At 34.8% G+C, this 15,149-nt stretch overlaps 2 protein-coding genes across 2 annotated transcripts; both read right to left on the bottom strand.

The window, feature by feature from the left end:
- Positions 1-17: 17 nt before the first annotated feature.
- LOC145798082 (EP1-like glycoprotein 2) lies at positions 18-1,788 on the bottom strand. The gene is made up of 2 exons (XM_082885547.1): positions 1,714-1,788; positions 18-467 (listed from the first exon to the last, which is right to left on the bottom strand). Exons 1-2 carry the CDS (start codon positions 1,786-1,788, stop codon positions 18-20), a joined length of 525 nt encoding a protein of 174 aa, XP_082741673.1.
- Positions 1,789-8,085: 6,297 nt separating this feature from the next.
- LOC114312524 (G-type lectin S-receptor-like serine/threonine-protein kinase SD2-5) lies at positions 8,086-10,978 on the bottom strand. Its single transcript, XM_028258763.2, has one exon. It carries the CDS (start codon positions 10,733-10,735, stop codon positions 8,252-8,254), a length of 2,484 nt encoding a protein of 827 aa, XP_028114564.2. The 5' UTR covers positions 10,736-10,978; the 3' UTR covers positions 8,086-8,251.
- Positions 10,979-15,149: the final 4,171 nt, after the last annotated feature.

The following is a 15,149-nucleotide window of genomic DNA, read 5'->3' as shown; positions in this document are numbered from 1 at the left end:
TCCCCACTCATAAGCCTTCAAATGCCATCAGGTTCCAACCTGATGAACTGAACTAACAATGAAACTGCAAGATAAATTTTTTGACCATTGAAGATTCCATTTTCGAATCTGACATCATCCCCAATTAAATTGGATTGAAAATAGACCAAGGGTGGATTGGATTCTACATAAGCCACCAGACTGTAATACTGAACTGTAAGAGAATACAAACCTTGAGTCCAGTTAAATACAGATGCGCTGGTGGTCAGATTCTGGCCATTAACCAACGTCTGCCTAAATAGTAAGGAGTCTGTTGGGTGATCAAATGATTGCCAAACCATTGCATTGTTTTGATCAAAGAGGACCAGGTTTCCATCTTTAGTCAAGTTTAAGCCTGAGACAGAGTACTTTCCTTCTCCTCCTCCTCCTCCAGTGTTTGTAGACCATATGGAAGTACCATTGGCATCTGCCAAGATCAAGTCTCCATCCTGAGTGAGTTTCAAGGTAGAAGTAAGTTTCACATGATGGTTTGGATTAGCGAACCAAACTACTTCCGCCGGGGGAGGGGGGTTGTAATTGTCATGGATTTCTGTTCGGAGGGCATCTACTTGGATGAGAACACAAAGGATGAAGGCAGTGTATTCAAAATCGTAGCAGAAGTTGAGAGAAAAACACTTTCAAAAGCCTTCTCTTCGAATAAGGATGGGTTTCCATACAAATCTCGAAGCATTCAGGGCTGGTCAGGGTTTGTTAATGGTCCATGAACTGGATAGGGTGGCAATTGGATTATCTACAAGTTTGGCATTTACTTTTATTATTAATACTGTGTTTGGTTGGGGGACTTGGGAAGAGATTTAAAAAATAAAAGGAAAAATGTGTGTGAAACTATGTGAAATGTAGGTATATTTTATTTACATTTCACCTACCTTTTCTCTTTCTATTTTCAAATTCCTTCTCAAATCTCTCAACCAAATACAGCGTAAGTGAGAGGAATAGATGAGAGACGTTAAAATCAGAAGAACAGTGCAACACAAACTCCTAGGTTGATCCATTAATGCATAAAAACATAGAAAGCCAAACCAACTTGCTTGGAGCGATCAGATTGAAGAGGCGCTCAAGAGATGAAATGGGGACCTCCTTCCATGTGTTGTTGGAATATATATATATATATATATATATAGGGTCAATTATACCAAGTTCCCTCTCAATTATTTGAGTATCACTTTACTTCATAATTTATCAAACTATACATACTGACTCTCCTTAACTATAAAAATTGTGAAAATACACCTCTTCTGAAGTTGGTCTAAAAGGATGAAAGTGATAGATTTTTATAATTAAAGGGGTTAAACTATATGGTTTTTGTGACGACCCCAACGCGTATACTATTTTTATATATTATTTGTGTGAGTTTAATTGCATGATTATGTGTTAGTTGATGTGCATATCTGTTAATTCATGGAATATCTGTTTAATTGCCGACATAGAATTAGAAATTGAAAGGCCAAATGAATTCAGAAATCAAAATTGACTACGCCGATAGGCTAATTAGAATATTTAGAATCATATGGTACGTTTAATTAAAATTTGATTCGGATCAAAATGATTAATTAGCCTTAATCACCCTTGATTAGATTAACATAAGCAACATGTATAAATATGCCATATAAGCTTAGTGAGCTCATATTCATCACTCTTGGCTCAGATTAAGTGAGAAAGATAGAGAACTCAAACCTTAGAGCGAGAAGGAGAAGTGTAGAGAATTGGAAGAGGATTGAAGAATTGAGCTAATTGACACTTGAAAAGCATTAGGTATGATCTCTACCATAATTCTTGCAAATAATCTAAGTAAGAGTGGAATTCAACGAGTTGTAGGATCATTTACATGTAATTGAGTAGGATAAGCTGGGATTTCCAAGAATTGAATCATCAAGAGCATAACTGAGTACATGCATGCATAAATTTTCATCTTTGAGGTTGAATTTCATCAAATCTACCACATGTATGAAGTTTAGATATATGAACTTGAAGGTTTTTCCATGGTTTCATGCATTTTATACCATTTTGTTATGTTTTGAAAAGAAAAGAATCCAATTCAAGACATGCATGGCTTGTAGCTTAAAGTTTTAAGTTTGAATTTGAGAATTGGACCATGATTTTAAGTAATTGGTTTCAAATTGGGAGTGTTTTCATGTTATACATTGTTTTTCCATGTTTTTGTATCAACCATGCAAGGTTTGAACTTTTGAATCCATGTTTTCAGCTTCAAACACAATTCTGGACATTCCAGAATTTGAGCAGTTCGCTTGAACAAATGGAACTGTTGCTCGAGCGCACATTTCAAGCTCCTAGTATTTTTGCAGACAATTACACAATAGCTTGAGCGACCAAGTATGCGCTTGAGTGAACCCTGTTTTTACATTGCACATGGCTTGAGTGACAAATAGTTGGCTTGAGCTTAGATTTCGAGCATTCAGTACTTTTGCAGAGCTTTACAGACCGCTTGAGCGATCAAAGGTGCGCTCGAGCGAAGACCTTGTTTTTAGCAATTTTTGGCTAACTCTTATAAGTGCATACTTGCATCCTCATATCATTTCAAGTATTCTTAGGCATCAATTAAACACATTTAACCATGGAATAAACTAGAAACATACAAGAAGAGAATTGAATTAAGATATAATGGTTAGTCGAAATGGTACTTCAATTGTGTGTTTGTTATGTGTTTTGTATAGGTGGACGTCTGAGCATAGAATCGATCCTACCCACTGTGAGTAGTAACTTTATAAAGATATGTTCAATGTTATATTTATTTTCGAAATTGTTACATGGTTGATTTATTGAAATGTTATTTTCTAGTAATGAATGAAGTTCCTTTTGAATTGTAATTGTGGCATCCTTTAGTAAGGCCCTTGCCTAAGGGAAACAACATCATAACCCATTAGATTAATAGGCCCTTGCCCAGGGGAAAAAATATCACGACCCATTGGATAATTGAAACACAGAAATCTCTGATGTTAGACCTTGATGGTCACATTGAAATTATTATATTGATTGACCCGTTGTGGTCCCATTGATTGACCCTAGAAGTCCCATTGTTATTGCTACTTTGTACCACGTAAATTGATTGAATTGTTATTGCTATTGAGATACATCGAATTCATTGGTTAAGTGAAATGTTGATCAAGGAAATATAAATTATGTTTTGAACTTTATTGAACTTCATTCATTTAACTCCTTTATACTGTTATTACTCACTGGGCCCTAACTCACTATTTATATGTATATATATATATATATATAGGTGAACAAGCTGAGCATCAAGTCTAGTGGAAGCCTTGAAGTCAACCCCGTGTAAGCTATTTTGAAGTACTTCCGAGATGAAGCGAGCTTGGGTTTGAATGGAGCCAAGCATGGTCAAACCTTTTGTCTTTTCCTTTTGTTTTTGTCATTTTGGAATTTGTAATGGATGTAAAGTTTGGATGAATGTTGTGTGACAAATGTTTAAACTGGCTATGTCTCAAGTATATAAGATGTTTGAAAGTTTATGTATAAAATGAAGTCTTTCATATAAGCATTGCTCAATGGATTATCTATTATGTTTTATATTGTTTTCGCTATGCCCTGCAAATTATATTAAGATTGATTTTGTTAATTGAGGCCGTAGGCAATCTGGGATTACTAACCGGTCATGACTGTAAACTTATAGATGCGGGTTTGGGTCGTGAAGTTACATTGATGGTGAGATAAACTAATATTTGCTAATAGTAGAGGGGGTCTTTGTGTAATTAGCCATATATATATATATATATACACTAGAGGTGGGCAAACTCAATTTGTAATTAAATTTGATAATTATGACAATTATTTGAAACAAATGGATTTAATTTGAAATAGTTTTAAGCAATTATTATATTCTGAGGAAATTTTGAAAATAAAAATAAAAAATGTGACAGTCACACCAAAAGAAGTATTGATTTTATATAAGGAAATTCTACTATACACACTCCCTACTATATGCACTCCTAAATTATGTCATTTTCTTCTTTAATTATGATAAATTTTCTTCTTTACTTATGATCTTATTTTAGTTATGACTCATGAGATTTTTAGTTATATCTTATGTATTGTTTGGTTATGACTTTTTTTTATAGTTATGACCCAAAAAGTATGAAATTATGCCATTTTTTTTTAGTTATAAGGTGCATACATTTGAGGGGGTGTACCATAGTCTTTTCTTTTATATAATAGTATAGGAGATGGCTTCTGGAGCATTGACGTAGGACAAGATTTTCAGGACAAGATTTTAAGAATTTTTTATATTTTTAGTTTTAATATTTTTGATATATTATTAGGATTCTTGTAATTTAGTATAAATATTTTACAATTATTAGGTTTCTTAAATTAGATTTTGACTAGGATTTTAAATAGTTTAGAATTTTAGTTTCCTATTCTCTTAGGTTTCCTCATTTGTGTTGATTTAAGTTTCCTAGTTTATTTTAGAATTACTTTTCCTACAAGTATTAGGTTTAGTTTATTAGAAATACCTATGTAAGCCTCATGGCAAAGACAACTTTTATATAACTTTTATTCATTCAATCAATAATATTAAGATATTTTCTCTTCCTAGTGGATTCAAGGTTCTATTTTTCTCGTGGATTCAAGAGCCCCTTTCGTCTACTACAACGATATCTAGTCCCCGTGTATTCCGCTGTGTCAAGTGGTATTAGAGCAAGGTTTCTCCTGGCTCGATGTCATTCATTGAAAGAGGAAACACAAGCTCTATTGACGATGATCGTAGAGAAATATTTAATAGGATTCGAGTCAAGGGACTTGCCCAAGGCCAACCTGTTAGTCACAACGTTAATAGGAACCGCGCTATGGGATTTCCCAAGGCCAGCCTATTAACCACAACGTCTTGAGACGATCTTCTTGTTATCAATATGATAGTGAGAATGAATCTGAAGATGAGTTATTCGAGGATTATGGTGAATACTAGTCGGTAAGGCGACAACGAAGATTCAGTGATGTGTTTAATAGCAATAATTCGAAAGATGATAATTGAATGTCCAACTGAATTTAAGACAGAGCAAAGTCTAGAGAGTATCCAACATCAACATAAAATACCCTTCGTTGATTTTCTTGGTGTTGAGAAATTTAATTTGATTTTCAATTCTTGTCTAATTGATCTTGTCAGCCAATTAAAACACATAGAGAGTACCTTTAGAAAGTAGACTTCTCTGCATATAATGTTCGGAAGAGGGACAAACAATTGAAGTATTCCAAGTATCTTTTTATTTGGGATGGACGATGGCAGATTTCTAATATGAACTCGAGGACGAGTTCTTTCAAAGAACAGGAGTCTGATGTAGGACAAGATTTTCAGAATTTTTTATATTTTTAGTTTTAATATTTTTGATATATTATTAGGATTCTTGTAATTTAGTATAAATATTTTAGAATTATTAGGTTTCTTAAATTAGATTTTGACTAGGATTTTAAATAGTTTACAATTTTAGTTTCCTATTCTCTTAGGTTTCCTCATTTGTGTTGATTTAAGTTTCCTAGTTTATTTTATAATTATTTTTCCTACAAGTATTAGGTTTAGTTTATTATAAATAGCTATGTAAGCCTCATGGCAAAGACAACTTTTATACAACTTTTATTCATTCAATCAAAATAATATTAAGATATTTTCTCTTCCTAGTGGATTCAAGGTTCTATTTTTCTCGTGGATTCGAGAGCCCCTTTCGTCTACTAGAACGATATCTAGTCCCTGGTATTCCATATTGTCAAGCGTACTATTGGGTCCATGAGGCCCACCACGTGCCTAGTTTAGATAATCCGAACCGTTCAATGTGTAGAACTCGTTGAGTACTTTATGCCTGCAAAAAATTACATTTATCGGATATCGGTAACCCCTTGAATGAACACATTTTTGTCCATGGTAAATATGATTTTAAAAATAAATTGTTAATAAAAATGTGTTTCGATTAAGGAGCTACTAATATCCAATTAACGTAATTTTTTGCAAACATAAAGTACTCGACAAGTTCTACACATTAACAGGTTAGATTATCGAAACAGGATCCGTGGTAGGCACTACAGACCCAACAATACGCTTCGGTCCATTTAACTATGTGGACTCGAGAGAAGTCTCTCCCAATAATATATATATATATATATATATATATATATTTATATTCTTACAAAAAATATATACCAAAAAAATATATATTCAAACACAAAATTAATCACATAAAATAATTTTGATAATACATATCACATGATTGAACTCATTATAAAATATATAATTTTATTCCAATTGCTCCACTTATTTTCATGATAAATTGTATTCAATTTTATGTTCGTAGACTTGTGTGCTTTTGGAATAGCATCCACCGTATGTTTTTTGGGTGAATACATCCACCATATGTTTGGTCAGTCGAAGATGTGGAAAATGTATATTGCCTCCAGTAGTTTTTGTTTTTGCTCCCAACATTTGAATGGAATGATTATTTCATTAAAATATTTATTTTTATATTTAATTAACTATAAAAAAAAAGTATTATAATGATTTATTTATTTTTTACAAAAAGACTTATAAAATAATAGATAAAAAAATTAATTTTTAGTAGTGACTTTTGCTATTTTAATCTATTGTAAAAACAATTCTCACTTTTATTGAAAGTGGAACGCCATCGCTCCATCTGGTTATGACATTTCCAGTCGGTCCACACGCTTGAACGATCTCTGGCTATGTATGTGGCTGGCTGCACAATGACCAAATCTAGTGAAGAGACCGACGGAGCATCCACAGTGCCTCTTTTTCCTTTCACTTTTTAAAGTCATGCTCAAATTAATGATCCAAACAAAAACCTTTCTTCCAACATAACGTGAATGGAAAGCTATAAAAAAAAAAAAAACCAATAAAAAAGAAAAAAAAGTTGGGAGTGCTGCTGTGCCCCATTGTGAAAGGTTGTCCTGTGTGTCTTTCGATGATCTGAACCGTTGATATTATAGGATTCATAAAGAATATTATTCCTGTAAAAAATCAAGTTAATTGGATATTCGTAACCCTATGATTAGGTCCAAATTGTTTTTAAAAATTTATGAAAGTTACGTTAACTATTAAATTTTATAAAAACAAATGTGTTTTTATTATAGGGCGGCAGATATCCAATAAACTTGATTTTTTATATAGATGATTTATTCAACGAACCCTACAATATAAACAGTTCGAATTATGGAAAGAGGCTCAAGACGACACTCCACAAAAGAGCACAGCAGGATTCCCAAATACACTAAGCGCATGTTTGATTGGGTGGATTAGAGTATGGGATTGGGATTATTAATCCGTGGGTTCAATTATCCTATGTTTGTTTTAATATTTTGGTTTAGGATTATTAATCCAATGGATAATTAATCCAATAAATTTGTAGGATTATTAGTAATGAGATAGAGGTGGGATTATTAATCCAATGGATATTAATCCAATTAGATAGTGAATATCACACTAATTTAATAGGATTATTAATACTTCACTATTAATCTTGTGAATCAAACATGACTTAAAAGAATTAATTTAAGCCTTAGTCAGACACCCCCGAGTCAGAGTAAGAGTCAGTCAATTAACATGTGTGTAGATATGATGCGTACTGATTAATGGCAACTCAACTAGTGCTATATTGGACTTCAGAAGACACCCCCTTTCTTGATGCACAAAATCTTTGTCATTGCTCGTGCTGTTGGTGGCCACGAAGATAATTTCAAAGAGTGAGCAGTGGTATGAATCTGATGGGAGGGAAAATTTGACACGCAATTGTTGAATGGGAAACAATTTTCGCTCAAATACGCCTAATTGTTATTGAATCCAAAACCAATGGATTAAGTTAAGAATCCCACTAGAATAGTAAAAATAACAAGTAAAGATAGTACAGCAGCGGGTACCAAAAATTTAGAAAGGCACTTATTCATGACATATTAGTTCAGAGTTACCTCCGAACATTTCCAACTCTTTATTTGTATACAAATTTATTTTTATTAGGATCGCATTTGCCTATAATAGAACTAAATGAGTTAAACTGTAGCTAGTCTGCTTACAGTTTCTCATACTCAATCCTGGCTAACTTATTCTCATAAGATAAGATTATAGAGTGTGGGTTTCTCCTAAAACTTAGCATCCCCAAATAACAAAACAAAAACACACAACAAAAATAAAAACCTTAAAAAGTTATTCAATTTGCAAAAATTTGTTTGTCAAAGTCTCCTTTGTTTACCTTGGTCCTGATAGAGCTAATGGAGACAATAGAGTACAAGCAGCGCCAATGGCATCCTCTTGCTGACCAGCATCTGCAATTGTTCTTCGTATCACAGGATTTATGAAGTTATAATCCAAGTTGTTATCAACATCAACAGAACTCTCCAAGACCTTAACCACCACTGACATGGAAGGTCTCTTAGAAAAGTCACTTTGTAGACACCACACAGCAACCCTCATCATCTCCACAACTTCTGTACTATGTAACTGCATTTCATCATTGCCTTTATCAACAATATCGATCAGTCGTTCCTCCTCGGCTTTCCTTTTAAATAGACTTAGTAAATGCATATCTTCCTCAGGTTGAGACCTATCCAAATTTTTTCGCCCACACAACATTTCCAAGACCACAACACCAAAGCTGTAGACATCTACTTTCTCAGTGATAATTGAGCTCAACCATTCAGGAGCCAAATAGCCTGGTGTTCCCCTCAAAGTTGTTACAACTTGGCTTTGGTCCTTATCAATTAGTTTTGACAATCCGAAATCAGATATTTTTGCATTGAAGTATTCATCTAAGAGGATGTTTTGGGGTTTGATATCCAAATGAAATATTTTCTGCCTGCATTCCTCATGGAGATAGGATAGACCCTTAGCTATCTCCATGATGATCTTTCTTCTGGATTGCCACCCAAGTGTGAGCTCTTGGTGCCTTTGGAAGATCCATTTATCCAAGGATCCATTAGACATGTACTCATAAACTAGAAGCCTGTATGATTTTTCAGCGCAAAATCCTATTAATCTCACCAAATTGATATGGTGAATGCTGCCTATTGTCTCAACTTCAGCTAAGAATGACTTCTTAACTTGACCAAAACCATTGAGACGCTTCACTGCTATTTCGGTGCCATCACTTAATGTCCCTTGAAACACTGACCCAAATCCTCCTTCCCCGAGCTTATTATTGAAATTGCTCGTCATGGCTCTCAGGTCTTCGTATGAGAATCTAGTAGGCATCCCTGGTACTTGATCAACAGAGAACTCATCAAATTCTTCGGATTCTCCTTTCTTTCTAAAATGGAAAATGCAAGAGGCAACCACAAAAAATACACCAAAGAGAGCTCCGAGGCTGGATCCAAGAGTGATTTTGACATTCCTTGATTTCTTTTGAGGGGAATTTGTTGGTAAAGGATACTGCGCAGTCAGAGAATTCTGCACTTTAAGAAATAGAGAAATGCTATCATCCCCTGCATCATTATTTTGAAGAGAATAGACTTCAGATAGTAATAAGCAACGATTATAGTAATAGCTCCCATCATAATTAGAGCCCCCATCATATGCAAACAAAGCGGCTTTGCATGAACAGTTTTTCAAGCAACTCTTCTTGCAATCCTCTAACTCGATTTTTGCATCCAAGTAGTCTCCGTTTGTGTCTTTTAAGTAAAAAAAATAACTAATATTCTGAAGCTCCAAAAGTGTGTGATATTGAGAATGGTTACAAGAAATGGGTGTAACAAGGGAACATCCAAGACTGGGTTGCCTATAATTTGTTTGCCTGAAAATGTTGCTGCTGGGGAATTCCTCAAGACAGCCACACTCTCCATTTGAAGAACAGACACCGTAATTGCCGCACGCCATGGGATACCCACAGTCACCAATATCTGGTATCAGTAGATCCACCGCATTCCAGTTATTTCCTACCCACTCATAAACCCTCAAACGCCCATCAGGTTCCAACCTTATGAACTGAGCTGACGATCCAACAAGAGGGGATTTCTGCTCGTTGAAGCTTCCATTCTCGAATTTCACATATACTTGGTGGTCGGAACTCCCATTTAAATAGGATCGAAAATAGACCAAGGGTGGATTGGATTCTACATAAGCCAACAGACTGTAATAAGGATCAGGATTACGGTGAATAGCAAGTGAAAACAAACCTTGACTCCAGTTTGATGCGGACGTGCTAGCAATCAGCTTCTGCCCAAGGACCAACTTCTGCCCAGGAAGTAAGGAATCCGTTGGGTAATCGAAAGACTGCCAAACTGTTGCATTGTTTTGGTCGAAAAGGACCAAGTTTCCATCTTCAGTCAAGTTCAAGCCTAAGACAGAGTACTTTCCTCCTCCTCCTCCTCCTGCTCTACCAGTGTTTGTAGACCAGACAGAAGTGCCGTCAGCGTCGGCCAAGGTCAAGTCTCCATGTTGAGTTAGGTGCAAGGTTGCATTAAGCTTTACAGAATGGTTTCGATTAGCGGACCAAACAAGTTGCGGGGCATCTGTTATGGAATCTTCATTGACGGAAGTTTGTTTTTGGATGAAGACACCAACGATGCAGTGTGTATGCAAAATTGCAGCAGAAGCCAAGAGTAAAACGTGATAGAAGGCCTCTTCGAAAAAGGATGGGTCTCCATACAAATTCCGAAGCATGTAGGATAGGTGTGGGGTTATTAATGGTCCATGAGGTGGATAGTGTGGCAATTCCATAATCCACAGACTTGGCATTTCCCAAGTGTGGGGAACATGTGAGAGATGTAAAAACCAGAAGAATAGCACAACACAGACTCGGTTGATCCATCCGTTAGCTATAAGCTTATTAGAAGAATTTTCTATTTTGAAAAGGCAAATACAAATGCAGAAAACACAAAACCCAACCAATTAGGAACAGGTCAGAATGAAGAGGCTCAGGAGATGCAATGAAAAAAGTTGGGAACTCCTTCCTTGGACCTGTTGTTGGAATATATATTTAGTAAATAAAAGGCCAGTGCAAACCGTTTAATTATTGTATAAATTTTAGACTCAAAAATTTAAATGAAGCCTTTTTATATAATTTATACATCTTAATATTTTAATTTTAAACTTTTTATATTTTTTATGCAATACTAATAAGAAAATTATTTTGCATTCAAGTTTTTAATATATTATTTTGAAGTGATTATTTTTGGAGCAAGTATTATAGCTAATTCATTATTATTATTATTATTATTATTATTATTATTATTATTAGGGATTTAGTTGGTCTCATATATGAAAATAAAATTGTTACTATGTGCAATCCTAAAGGGTGCATGTGTTTTGGCCTTTATAATAAAATGACATTTTTTTTCTTCTTCACCACAAAAAATATAACTTTCACTTTATGATACTCACTATAAATTCGTCATTTATAATTTTTAAAGCAAATTGACATAATACAACACTAATATTCATATTTTTTCACTACAAATATTTGTATTTTTTTACTACACACTCTTTTTAAAGGTGAGCATTATAGATTTTCTTTTCTCTCTCTCTCTCTCTCTCTCCCTCTCCCTCTCTCTCTCTTTTAAGTTAAAGGGCTTTTGGAATGATATTCTCTCAAAATTACTTTGACTAAATGTTTTTATCAAATTAAGAACTTTCTGATTTTTAGATAGTTAAGAACTTTTTATTTAAATCATGAATTTAGATGAAAACTAAATAAATAAATAAATAAATAAAAGAAATAGAAAGATAATGTAACTGTAAATGAAATATTGGGTTGGTCGGTATTAATCTTGATCATAGTTGAATCACATCATGAGTAATTATAGTTATGAGTAAATTAAAAATACAATTTTAAACTTATTTAAAATATGAATTATCTTATGTAATTTTAAAAATGACATTTTATTCCACAGTCCAAATTGAAATTTTGTTCAGTTAAAAATTTGGGTAGACCTAGTCAATCTATGAATGGAATTGTATGCGTCAATCTAAGTCATTAGGCAATGTTGACTGTAATATTTATCTATATATATGGTAATAATTTAGAAGGCTCTTAGATGTTTCATTCGATAGGTGGGTCACAATTATTGAATGGTTGCCAGGGATAGCAAAATTCCCCGACCTGATTGTATTTGTTCCAACCCCGATTTTAATATAAATGGTTTCAAAGAGCATTGATTGGGTAGGGTATAGTATAATTATAGGTAAATCAAAACTGTCAAGTTTATAGTCAAGTATGAAATTGCATCAATTGAGTTTCAAAACAAAAATTTGAGCGCGAAACCCGAAAAACCCCATCCCTTTGCATACCACCTCCTTAATTAGTGATGAAAAAGACAGCATCTAATTTACGCATACTATGTAATTGATCAATAATATGTTAGTGTAATGTAATATGTGTGTGTAAATTGATACTCTGAAAAAATAAATAAATAAATAAATAAATAAATAAAAATAAGTAGATGATATATTCCACAACTGGTCAGCACTGTTAGCTTAATTAACCTCAACTAAGCTCTTGCAGTTACCGTGAAATTTTAGTGTTTTCTTTTTTTCTTTTTTTTTTTTCTAATCTTTCTGTCAACATAATGGGAGTGGAAAGCGCGTATTGGACGGATCATTAAAGCTCATACAATACAACTTGTGTGTTGGTTGGAGTAGATCAATACCAATGGCACCTAGTGCTGCTATATTGGAGACCCCCTTCACGCACAGAGTCTTCGTCGTTGCCTCATGTAGCTGGTGAGTACCCCCACAAAGACAGAGACTGGCGTGATGATCGAGGGAAAATTTGACGAAGCAGGCAGCTATGTCCCTCTCCTAATTAATGTTTAGGAATCTAGTAGGGACTTGGGCTTGGGCAACTATTTCCCATTTTCAAGTCTTGAATTGGTTTCGATGAGGGTATAGGTGGAATTATTGGATCTTAGTTCATCACCAATTCAGGGATAATTTTATTTTGGGTGATTCTGTGGGACAATCTTCACTGTATTTAAAAAGATTTAATTCTGTTGTGTACAAAACAACAACAAGAATAAAAGATATAGAGAAAAGGAGAGAATATGTTTGATTACAAAAATCAAACTCGAAATAAAAATAAATAAACAAAAAACAAAACAGATTTTATTTTGTTACAAAAACAAAATTAAAATCTGAATAAATAAACAAATAAAAAACAACACTGAAAGTAATTAAATAACTTACTTGATTTAATTTCTTTGAATTGTTTTTCTGATCAAGTCCAGTGTTTAACACTGTGTCCTTAAGACAGATTCGTCCTCTCCACGGTGCTTTCAGAATTCGGACGTCTATCTCCCAGGATGAAATGATCTTCCACAAACAATAGCAGCACTACTAATTGTTTGCCTTACGAACACACTAAGTGTTTACACTCTTTCTTTTGAAAATAAAATGCAGCAAGATGAAGAATAGAAAACAGAAGTGAAATACGAAATTTCTGAATGTCAACATCAAATGAGGGTGGTCCTATTTATAGATGTGAAGGTGGCTCTTCATTTTGAATTAAACAGGTATGTAGCTCTTGGTTTTGAATTGAACAGGTATCATACCTGTTGGGTTTTGAATTCAAACAGATAGTAAAACGGGAAGGGCCCTGTTTGGGTGTGCATTAATTCCAAAACAGTTTATTTCTGTTTGAAACCGGGAAGGGCCCTGTTTGGGTGTGCACTAATTCCAAAACAGTTTATTTCTGTTTTGAAACCGGGAAGGGCCCTGTTTGGATGAACAAATAATCCAAACCAATTTAATTTGAATTATGGATTTTATTTTAATAAAAAATAAAATTAAATTCAAATGTTTTTGGCCCAAAAAGATTAGAAGCCCAACCCAACCACACACCCGCGCCCAAGCCCAGGCCCAGCCCAGCCCGCCCGACCGACCGGACGGACGGCGGCGGCGGCGCGCGCGCGCGTGTGGTGATTTTTGGGTCCAATGGGTCTAGCCCATTTTGCCCATAACCTCTCCCTCTAAAACACTTGGGTACCCCTTGGGGCACACCCCAAGTATCACACCCTAAGCCTTATAAACCCTTTCAAAACCTCCCACCAAATCAATGTGGGACAAGCTAATTTACAACCTTAAGGAATTTCCACCAAAACTCCATTTCCATGGAGCACACTTTGGCTTCAATTTCCCATTCACTCGGTAATGGTTTTGAGCAACCAAATATACCACGTGAATCACAACGCGGCATAGAACGCGTTACCACTTTGACCCGAGTAAATCGACACTCGGGGCCCACCTAAAAAATAGACCGAACTTTGAGGAAAAATTAACCATTTCCAACAATCCCCCACATGAATGGAATTTGATGACAACGGAAATGCAACAATATGCAGACTTTAACGAAAGAGTATAAGTCGAAAATATCTTGCATCAGGATAGGTAGTTTTCGGCCTTGAACCTTCCCTAGCGATAACCTATCGGACTTACTGGCTAACCAATGGACGCGATGCCTTGAATTGTTCAGCCGTTTGTGTAAGCCAAGACAATAGATTTCACACAAAATATCTTCTAACACATCGTGGTTCTCACTGTTGTGTTCATTTTGGCCTTGAACGCACCTGGTTTTCATAAGTGTTTCTAGAGAATTTAGCCTCTTCATTCTTATAGAACCGGCCCCAGTTCAACACTCATATAGGTGATTCTTATTGTGAGTATCTCCTTATACTCATCTTGATTTTATGCCTTAATCAAGATATAAGTAATCATTAAAAGCAAAGCTTATCCTTATACCCCTGCAGACAACATATGTTGCAGATATCACTCTCACCATAGGAATGGGTAGGAATTTTAATACCTTGGTGATTTCTGGCGAGCCATACATAACTTAGTTGTCCCTTTGAACTTAGTTCTTGGGATCTCCAGTCATATAAGTAGGGTTACCATTATGACGACTCTTATGTAATAGGCTTTAATCCCATCCCCTTCGATGAACTATACACTAGCTCTTTTGTCAAACCTTTTGTTAACGGATCCGCAATATTCTCTTTAGATTTTATATAATCTATTGAGATTATTCCGTTTGACAACAATTGCCTTACGGTATTATGTCGACGACGAATATGTCGTGACTTACCGTTATACATGTGATTCTGTGCCCTGCCTATTGCAGATTGACTATCACAATGAATGCAAATAGCTGGCACAGGTT

This window comes from Camellia sinensis, chromosome 8 (genome assembly GCF_055761805.1).
Source record: "Camellia sinensis isolate YWXY chromosome 8, ASM5576180v1, whole genome shotgun sequence".
In the NCBI taxonomy this organism is placed as follows: Eukaryota; Viridiplantae; Streptophyta; class Magnoliopsida; order Ericales; family Theaceae; genus Camellia; species Camellia sinensis.
Note: the sequence above shows the minus strand (reverse complement) of the source record. Positions and strands in the feature narration are given on the sequence as shown.